This window comes from Athene noctua, chromosome 16, assembly GCF_965140245.1.
Source record: "Athene noctua chromosome 16, bAthNoc1.hap1.1, whole genome shotgun sequence".
In the NCBI taxonomy this organism is placed as follows: domain Eukaryota; kingdom Metazoa; phylum Chordata; class Aves; order Strigiformes; family Strigidae; genus Athene; species Athene noctua.
Window position 1 is genome coordinate 16408146 of NC_134052.1, and position 10059 is coordinate 16418204.

Here is a 10059-nt window from a genome sequence, read left to right on the forward strand (position 1 = left end):
CCCAGGTAAAGGGGCCGGGGGGTTCCCGTGGCCACCCGCTCGGCGATGTCCTGGGGAGCGCGGAGCCCCCAGCCCCGGGACAAATGTCCCTGTCCCCCACGGGCTCCCCGTGCTGGGCTGCGGGATGTGGGACTGCTTGGCTGGGAACTAACTGCTTATAGCTCCTGTCCAGTGGGACCAGCAAGTGACTCCCATGTTACTGGGATGGTCGCTGGTGGGTTTTTATTCCAGGACTGGGATGTCCCGGCCTCTGGATGGCTGCGCAGGCTGTGCCGGGGGGGTGCGTGTGTGTGTTTTGGGACAGGATGAGCGGAGGTGGTGGCACCAGAGTCCAGGGCACAGCAGAGATTTGGGGGACAGGCGCTGGACTGGAGGGGACAGGGTGGCAGCTCGTGCTGGCCACCCCCTAGGTACGCAGCCACCAACAGGTCCCCTCGGTGGGGACGGCTCGGCCTGGGGGGCCATGTGGTCCCCGAGCAGACGGGGCTCTGCCCGCGAGCAGCGGGGCCGTGCGGGGGATGCTCACCTCACCTGATCCCACCCCGCCGGCCCGGGGCCGGAGCTGCCGTCTCCTGCCCCGCCATGGGGGGACGTGGCCTTAAATTGGCACCTCGGCCGCGGCGGCTGTTTGCTGCTGGAGGCCCCGTGGCAGCGACAGGTGCCGGCGTCGGGCCATCGATCCGTCACCGCCGAGCAGATACCGGGGCACAATGGGATGGCGCAAGGGACCGGTGGCCACGTGGGGCCCCCGGCTGGGTGCCACCGGCTGGGTGGTGGGGACACGGCTCCTGGCTGGGTGGCCGCAGCTCGTCCCTCTTCTGCGGGAGCAGGAGCTGCCGCCCCCGTCCCGCCGTGCCCCTCCGCGGGGTGGCGGCTCTGGGGACCCCTCAGCTTCTGCCTTCTCTCCCGCAGGAGCCTCGCCGACCCCGGAGCGCCGCAGGCAGCTGCCTCCTGCCCGGAGAGTCCCCATGGAGCGGGGCGGCGGGGCGGGCAGCGTGCCGGGCGCTGGGGGGGCTGGAGGCACGGCCCCCCCGGATGCAGAGGGCAGCGCAGCCCCTGCGGCCCCCCAGCCCCGAGGCGGGACGGTGCCGGCTGCCGCCGGGGCGCAGGGCGGAGGGCAGGCAGGGCCTGGCGGGGAGAAGCCGACGGGAGAGCCCGGAGGAGGGAAGGCAGAGGCGGCCGGGGGGATGACCCCGACCGCTCCGGAGCCCCGGGATGGAGCGAAGGCGGCTTCGGCTGCGCGACACGACGGAGGACAGGCGGCGTCCACGGAGAAGGTGCCGGCTGCTGCCAAGCCCCAGGGTGGAGGGAAGGATGATCCTGGGAAGGAGAAAACTCCAGTTGCAGGAGAGCCCAAAGGAGGGAAAGCAGCACCCGTGGAGGGGAAGGCGCCTGCTGCTGCCAAGGCCCAGGGTGGAGGGAAGGATGAGCCTGGGAAGGAGCAAGCCCTGGGGTTAGAGGCTGAGCATGGTGGGAAAGCAAAGCCCACGGAGAAGGCAGCCTTGGCTGCAGCACGGGCTCAGGATGGAGGCAAAGCTCCTGCAAAGGAGAGAACCACGAGTGCTGCAAAGGCTCAGGATGGAGGGAAGAACGCTGCGACGGCAGAGAAAACCCCAACGGATAAAAAGCCTGCAAAGGAGAAGGAGGCTCTAGCAGCTGCAAATGCTCAAGATGGAGAGAATAAAGTGGCAAAGGCAGAAAAAGCCTCAGCTGCAAAAAAGGCTCAAGATGGAGGCAAAGAGGAGCCAGCAAAGGAGAAGGATGCAGCTCCTGTAAAGGAGAAGGCCCCAGATACTGCCAAGGCTCGGGATGGAGACAAAGCAAAAGCAGCAAAGGCAGAGAAACCCCCAGCTGATAAAAAGCCTGTGAAGGAGAAGGCTCCAGCTGCTGCAAAGGCTGAGGATGGAGAGAATAAAGTGGCAAAGGCAGAAAAAGCCCCAGCTGCAAAAAAGGCTCAAGATGGAAGCAAAGAGGAGCCTGTGAAGGAGAAATCTGCAGCTCCCGCAAAGGAAAAGGTCCCAGATGGTGCCAAGGCTGAGGATGGAGAGAAAGCAAAAGCAGCAAAGGCAGAGAAAACCCCGGCTGCAAAGAAGCCTCAAGATAGAAGTAAAGAGGAGCCTGTGAAGGAGAAAGCCCCAGCTGCTGCAAAGGTGCAGGATGGAGGGAAGAAAGCTGCAAAGGTGGAAAAAAACACAGTTACATCAAAGGCTGAGGGTGGAGGCAAAGAGGAGCCCACGAAGGAGAAGGTCCTGGGGGCTGTAAAGGCTCAGGATGGGGGGAAGAAAGCCGCAAATGTGGAAGCCCCCCCAGCTGCAGCAGAGGCTGGGGCTGGGGGCGAGGAGCCCACGGAGGCAGCGGCCACGGCGGCTGCGAGGCCTCGGGGTGAAGGGGAGACGGCGGCAGAGGCGGAGGAGAGGGACGAGCACCAGCAGCCGAGGGGCCCCGAGCCCCCGCGCCCGCCTCTGCTGCAGAGCCTGAGCTGCCCGGCCACCTGCCAGAGGTACCCGTGCCCCCCTGGGATGGGGTCCCCTCCCCTCGCCGCTCCCCGCAGAGCTCGGGGTCCCTCCGGGCAGAGGTGGGCGCGGGGGGCTGCTGCCGTGGCTTGGCTCACCTCCTGCTCCTGCTTCCAGGGGGGAGCAGCCCTGGGGGGAGGCGGCGATGGAGGCGATACCGGAGGAGCCCGCGGCGGCGGAGCCCAGAGAGGGGCTGACAGAGCCTGGCCCTGCCCCGCCAGCCCTGGGGGTCCCGCAGCCCCCAGAGCCCCCCAACCCCGCGGGGAGCCCTGGCACCCCGCAGGAGAGGACGTTGCCCAGCGCCGTGGGGCAGCCTGGCCCTGGGGGGCAACACCCCTCGATGGAGGCAGAGCCACCCCCCAGCCCCTACCTCACCCCTGATTTTGGGAAGGAAGACCCTTTCGAGATACTGGGTAAGGCTGGGAGGTGCCTGCCTTGTCCCCGCACCCCGGGACCCTCTGCGGGGCGGCAGCCCGGGGTCCCCCGCGGCCCTGCCTGCGGCTGGTTCGTCCTCTTGGCTCGTGGCCTGGCCGGTGGCCTTCGAGCTCCTGTTTCACTGTAAACAGGGCTAAATGTGTCGCGTCCCCTCCCCGGGCTGCTCCGGCCACAGCCTGGCATGATCCCTGCGGCCAGGGCGGCCCGGGAGGAAGAGGAGGCCGGGGAGTGACAGCCACCGCCTGGCTGGTGGCAGGGGACAGCGTGTCCCCGTGTCCTGCACTGCTGTCCTTGCAGGGGTGGCAGGGCTGGGGCTGCACCGAGCTGGGGGGGTGGCCCAGGACTGGGTGCGTTGGGGGTGCGTCAGGTATAGGGTCCGTCCTGGGAGGGTGAGTAGGACGTGGTGGTGGCCCAGAGAGGGGGACACGCGGCAGCGTGGCCTGGAGAGGGCAAGTGTGACACGCAGGATGGATGCCACACAGCAGGGCAATGCTGCGGGCAGTGGCGAGGGACCCAGCGGGGGACGTGGCATCCCCCAGTGCAGCAGGCAGCCAGGGAACCCTGATTTGCAGCCGGGCGCTCGGTACCTGGCCGCATCCTGCACTCACAGGCTGGGCTGGGCTGCGCCGCTGGGCACCTGCCTTCACCCTGCACTGGGGTGCGCTCCCAGCCGGGGTGCCCAGCGGTGGGGTGTCCCAGCCGGGCAGCTCCCTTTCTCACCCCAGCCCTCCTCTCCGGGCAGACGATGTCCCCCCACCGCCAGCACCCTTCGCTCATCGTGTCGTCACCCTGCGCTCTGACAGCGTCAGCTCCCAGTTCAACCTCAGCTCCAAGGAGATCCTGGGGGGGTAAGGAGGGGGCCCTGGGGTGCCTGGCTTCCCCCTGGCACTGCCCTGAGCTGCCACCCAGCCCTGGGACAATGGAGCTTCTCTGGCCATGGCGGGTTGGTGCCCCGGGCAGGATGGGTGCGGTAGGCAGCACCCCAGAGCAACGTGGGGGTCCCCAGCAGCCCGGACAGCCGATGGCATTGGCATCTCTCCCCCTCTCCCTCCCCAGGGGCAAGTTTGGCGAAGTCCACACATGCACGGAGAAGCAGACGGGGCTCAAGCTGGCGGCCAAAGTGATCCGGAAGCAGGGTGCCAAGGAGAAGGTCTGACCGGTGCCGGGGCTGGCGCGGGGGGGGGATCCTCCTGGCCATGGTGCCACCAACAAGGTGACAGTGTCATGGCCAGTGTGTCCCTGGTGCTGTGACACAGCCCGTCCCCGCGCCGGTGGCTCGGCCGGGGCTGACACCCTGCGCTGCCGTGGGGCTCGTTCCGCAGGAGATGGTGCTGCTGGAGATCGACGTGATGAACCAGCTGAACCACCGCAACCTCATCCAGCTCTACGACGCCATCGAGACGCCCCGGGAGATCATCCTCTTCATGGAGTTGTGAGTGCCGGGGTGAGGGGCGCCTCCAGCCCCTCACCAGGCAGAAGGGTTGGCCTCAGGGAACGTCCCCCACCTCGCCCGTCCCTCTTGGGCACCCCACGGTCTCACGCCAGGCACGGAGGCAGCTTCGGGCTCTGCCTGGCCGGGGCAGCGTCTCCTCCCGCCGCGGCTGCCTCGAGGGTGGAGATGACCCAGGTCCTTCCCACGCAGCAACTTTTCCCCCTTCCTGCTTGCTCCAGGGAGGCCGGGGCTGCTCGGGGGCTGTCAAAGGGGAGCTGGGGTGTCTTGGGGTAACCCCTCCCCGTGTGTCCCTTGGGGGGGATGTTGAACCCCAGGGTGTGCCCGGGGGGGTTCTGCCGGAGGGTGGCACGGGGCAGGGAGCCCTGGGTGACGCCACGGCCGGTTCTCACGCAGCGTGGAGGGGGGTGAGCTCTTCGAGAGGATCATCGACGATGACTATCACCTGACGGAGGTGGACTGCATGGTGTTCGTCCGGCAGATCTGCGAGGGCATCCGCTTCATGCACCACATGCACGTCCTCCACCTCGACCTCAAGGTGCAGGGCCGGGGGGCGATGGCAGGGGCCACCTGACACCGGTCAGTGCGGGAAGGGGGCGACTGGCAAGTCAGGATGGCTCCGGCATGGGTCAGCCACAGGACCCGCGGGGGGGTCCCTTCTGGGTGGTGGGCAACCGTGTCCCTGTCCCCACAGCCTGAGAACATCCTCTGCGTCGCTGCCACCGGGCATATGGTGAAGATCATTGACTTTGGGCTGGCTCGAAGGTGCTGTCATCACCCCTCAGCCCCATCCCTCCTCCCGGTCCCCCTCCCACCCTTCGGCCCCATGTGCCCTTGGGGTTCTGGGAGCCCCAGGACTCGCTCTGGGCTGTGGCTTTGGCCACGGCTGCTGGTCCCAGCTGGGGGGGCAAAGCGTCTGCTGGGAGGGGGGCAGTGGTGTGGGGGAGCGGCCTGTCCCCCTCTTGCTGGCTCACCCCCCACCTTGCCCGCAGGTACAACCCCCAGGAGAAGCTGAAGGTGAACTTCGGCACCCCTGAATTCCTCTCCCCCGAGGTGGTCAACTACGAGCAGGTCTCCTACTCCACGGACATGTGGAGTATGGGCGTCATCACTTACATGCTGTACGTCAGGGCTGCCGGGGCAGAGCTCCCCTGGGCACGGAGCCATCCCCAAGCTGTAAACGTGCCCCAGGCCCCCGGGAGCTTGGTGGGCTGGTGGAGGGTGCTGGGCAGCGGGGCTGGGGGGCAGTGAGTGGGGCTGGGGGGTGTCTGTGCCCACATCTGCGGGCAGGAGCATGGCACGGTGCCAGTGGCCACCCTGCCTCGCTCCCTGGAGCAGCCCTGGCCAGATCGGCTCTGTTCCGGGGGATCTGGGAGGTGCTGCAGCCCGAGGACACCCATCTCCTCACCCCCCTGCACCCCCAGGCTCAGCGGCCTCTCCCCCTTCTTGGGTGACAACGACACCGAGACCCTCAACAACGTCCTGGCTGCCAACTGGTACTTCGATGAGGAGACCTTCGAGAGCGTCTCCGACGAGGCCAAGGACTTTGTCTCAAACCTCATCATCAAGGAAAAGAGGTGTGAGGCCGGCAGTGGCCATGGGGGCCCTGGGGGGGCACCCCCAGAGCTGCGTGCCCTGAATTCCCGTACTGGAGGGGCCTGGCTGTCCCCAGCAGAGCCCCGTGTCCCTCCGGGGTCACCTGCCCCAAGCAGGACGTGCTGGATGACGCGGGGTCCTGCCCAGCCCGCCCAGTCCCTGGGCACATCCCCCCTGGCTGGTTCCTCCCCTGCAGCTTTCTGGGGTTTTGGGGCTCTGGGATGGCTGGAGAAGGGGGGTGGCTGGGGGAGAGGGGCTCGAGCAGGGGTGACGGGGACTCCTCTCGCCCCCAGCGCCCGGATGAGCGCCGGCCAGTGCCTGCAGCATCCCTGGCTCAACAATCTGGCAGAGAAGGCCAAGCGCTGCAACCGCCGGCTCAAGTCCCAGGTGCTGCTCAAGAAATACGTCATGCGGCGCCGCTGGAAGGTGCGGGCGGGGACAAGGCCGTCTGGGGGGGCGCAGCCTCTGCCTGTCCTGGGACACGGAGGGTGGTTCTGTCTCACTGTGCTGCTGCTGGCAGCCGGGACACAAGGACCCCTGAGCCTGGAGGAAGGGCTCCCCCACACCGGGGTCCTTGTGTGGGTGCCCCCATGGTGGTGGTGTCCCCTGAGCCGATCCCAGGAGCACTTTTGAGGGGCAGGAGTAGTGTCAGGACAGATGATCCCCAGCATCAGCCCTGCGCTGCCCTCCCGCAGCCTGGCTGAACGGGTGCCCCGGGGGGCTGCCCCCTCCCCAGCCTGGCTCCCCCCCAGCCCCAGGAGCAGGGTCTGGCTCAGCCTTCGGAGCCGCAGCCCTCACGGAGGGATGAGCATCTCTCCTCTTCGCCCCCTTTGCAGAAAAACTTCATCGGGGTGTGTGCTGCCAACCGCTTCAAGAAGATCACCAGCTCGGGGTCGCTGACGGCGCTGGGCGTCTGAGCGGCGGCTCCCGGGGGGAGCCTGAGCCACGTGTGAGTCGAGGCCCGAGAGGAACCGCTGGGGAGGGTCCCACCTCGCTCTTGCTTTGGGACGGCAGCAGGACCTCGCTGGGGTTCTCACTTCCCACCGCGGGGGCCAGGGGCTGGAGCCGTGCAGCCCCCTCCCTGCCCGTGCTGCTGCCCCCCTGCCCTGTGCCGCTGCGGGTCCTGCTCTGCTGCGTCCCCCGGGGCTGCCCCGGCACCCAGCGCCTGCTGAGCTGCTCTGCCCAGCGCGGCGGCATCCTCGGGGGCTTCGGCCCCCCCACACCCCCTTCCTGCTGAGCCAACGCTCCCGTCTGGATTTCCTCGGAGCACGAGGCCGCTCCTGAGTGCTGGTTTCCAATCACACCCCGGCCCGGCTGCGCGATGCCCGACCCGCAGCACCTCTGCTCCGCTCACGCTTCCTTCCCGTGGCCTCGGAGGAGAAAGGCCGGCCCGGTGTGAGCCCGGGGTGAGCCCGGGGTGAGCCAGGGGTGAGCCCGGCTGCCTGGGCCGCCCCGCGCGCTTGCTGCTACCTCGGCCCCACGACCCGCGCGCTCTGCCTGTAAATGCTGCAGCCCTGCCCTGCCTCGGCGGGCGCTGGCCCCCGAGCCCCCCACCCTCCCTTCCCCGCGCCGTGGCTTGGCGTGGGGCTGCCGGAGGGCAGGCACAGCCGCTCGCCCTGGTGCTTTGGCACCGGGGCCGAACGCCTCCTCCCTGGCCGCCCGGGCGGGAGCGGAGCTGGCCCCGAGCTGCCGCTCGCACAGGAAGGGAGGAAGCGGCCAACACGCTTCCAGCAGCGTCCTCAGCTGGGAGCCAGCGAGGGAAGAAGGAGGCTTTGTGTTCCTCCTGCCCTCCCTGCCCTTCGGCTCTGCCAGCGGGGGGAAAAAAACACAACCTCTGCTTCACCCGTCCCCGCCAGATCAAGATGAGCGAGGCGGCCTAATGCAGAGCAGCTGGGCCGCGCTCCCCCGCTCCCGCCAGCATCCTTCCCGCCCCGACCACCAACACACAGGAACTGCCGGGCGGCGGCTGCGGCCGCCAGCTGCCCCCTCCCCGTGTTGGGGGGGCTCCCCGGGACTGGCCGGGCTGGGGGAGGCGAGTGTTGCCCCCACTCCTCTGCCTCGCCCCGACCCCCCATCCCCTCTGCCTGCACCCCTTGGTGCTGCCCGTGGATGGGTGTCCCCCGGGATTTGCAGCTTCCAGCCTTGCCCTCTGCGGGAGGGGATGGGGGGGCTGGCGGGGGGCTCCCCCTGCCCTCCAGCTTTGGCTTTCACCGTGGCTGAGTGCCCCCCCCCCTCAAAAAAGCCAGGACTGTGTGTTTGCTCTAAGGCCACCTGTGCCCTCTGTGCCCGCAGGATAATCCCTGGGGACAGCCAGGGGGAGGCACCGGCCCCCCAACCCCCCGGCTGCAGCCGGTGAGGGGGTTTTGGGCTCATCCCCCCCACCCTGGGACACAGCTTGCGGGACCCTCCTCAGCGCCCGAGTCCCGCCCGGCTCTCGACGCCTTGTAAATAAATGTACAGGTCTGCCCGCAGCCCACGCCTGCCCTGCTTCCCCGGGGCGGGCTGGGGGGCTGCTCCCGGCCCCCTCCCCGGGCCGCTGCTCCCACCAGTGTGAGATGCGCGGCCGCAGATAAACGAGGGGGGGGGACGGGGACAGGAAATGGCGTCTCGTCCCCAGCGTGGAGGGGACAGAGAGGGAACCCGGCTGTGCTGGGGATGGGGACAGCGGGGGGTGTCCCAAGGGGGTCTGGTCTCTGCACCCCTGGGTCTGAGCACCCCAGGGTGCTGGGGGAAAGGGGGAAGGATGGATGGACGGATGGATGGATGGACGAACAGATGGATGACCGCTCAGAGCTGTCCTCACGGCCTCAGCATCTGCCCAAGCAGGGTGGGATGCCCAGACAAGGGCTGGGGGGGGGTCGTGCCCCTCCAGCCAGCCCCGAAGCGGTTAATGCTGCCCGGCCCAGCCGCCGGCTCCCGCCGCGGGCGTCCCCCCCCAGCCGCTTCCTGCCGGCAGCCTTTGACCGGTTCCTGTCGGTGACCACCCTGCGGGCCTGGAAGCCAGCGCAGCCCCATCTGGTTTGAGTTACGCTCCGCGGCGGTGACGTCTCCTTCCTGTCTGGCCCCAAGAGCCGCGCGTTGCCGCAGGGGCTGCAGGGCCCCGTCGCGGGGTGACCCACGGGGTACCTGGCCGGGATGTCACCCCTGGGCACTCCCGGCACCCCGAGGTGCTCCGGGGGATCGGGATCGGGTCCTGCGCGTGCGCCCGGCTGCGGCACGGGGATGCCCGGGCATCGGCACATCCCGGCACCCCGAGGCCAGGGTGGGGCACCCGCATCCCACGGCCCAGTTTGGCTTCTCCAGCCCCCTCCTCTCGCACCCTGTGACCCCCACAGGGGCACCTGTGGTGTCTCCATCGGCACCGCGGGGCTGGCACCGGTGAGAGCAGCCGTGGCCTCATCCCGCGCTCCTGGCCAAGGGTCAGGGTGGGGCTCAGGAGGCCCCAAAACCCCGGGGAGGGGACCGGACCTGCTGGGGGCGATGGGCACGGTGACGGGGCCGGTCCTGGTCCAGCACAGGCCGCAGCAGCAGGTGCCACCCGCACGCCCTCCCTTGGGGGGGGTCCTCGTCGCCCCCCTGGACACACGGCGCAGTCTGGGGTGTGTGCACGTGCCTCCGCAGCATCTGTCCCCACAGCCCTGAGCGCTCGCAGGGAGCCTTTCCCCGTCCCTGCCTGCACCCCGTCCCTGCCTGCGCAAACGAGGGGCCCCGCAGGCAGCACAGGGAGGGAAGGGGAGCGGGCAGACCTCCGGCACCGGCAGCCCCGCTGGCACCAGCACCGCCTGCGCCCCGTGACTGGGTGCAGCCCGGTCCCCCGGCTGCAGCACGGCCCGTACTGGGAGCGGGCGAGTGGGCTGGGGGCCAGGCCAGGCCACCCACCGCGGGCCAGGGAGGAGGCTGGGCAGGGAACGCGGCGAGCCCGTGGCCGGGGAGCCGGGGTGGCGCAAAGAAGGGGAGCACTGGGCGAGTGGGTGGCCCTGTCCTGCGTGCCCAGGGCGGTGAAGGTAGCCAGGCTCTGTGGGACGGGGGGGGTCCCCATCCCCAGGGGTGCTCAGGGTGGTGAAG

General features: G+C 69.2%; 1 protein-coding gene across 1 annotated transcript; it reads left to right on the plus strand.

The window, feature by feature from the left end:
• The first annotated feature begins 968 nt into the window (after positions 1–968).
• MYLK2 (myosin light chain kinase 2) lies at positions 969–8407 on the plus strand. Its single transcript, XM_074920615.1, has 13 exons — positions 969–1560; positions 1705–2500; positions 2631–2926; positions 3691–3796; positions 4005–4098; positions 4271–4380; positions 4795–4936; positions 5093–5163; positions 5391–5519; positions 5823–5975; positions 6288–6420; positions 6831–6943; positions 8287–8407. The coding sequence occupies exons 1-12, from the start codon at positions 969–971 to the stop codon at positions 6909–6911; spliced, it is 2703 nt and encodes a 900-aa protein (XP_074776716.1). The 3' UTR covers positions 6912–6943; positions 8287–8407.
• The last annotated feature ends 1652 nt before the right edge of the window (positions 8408–10059 follow it).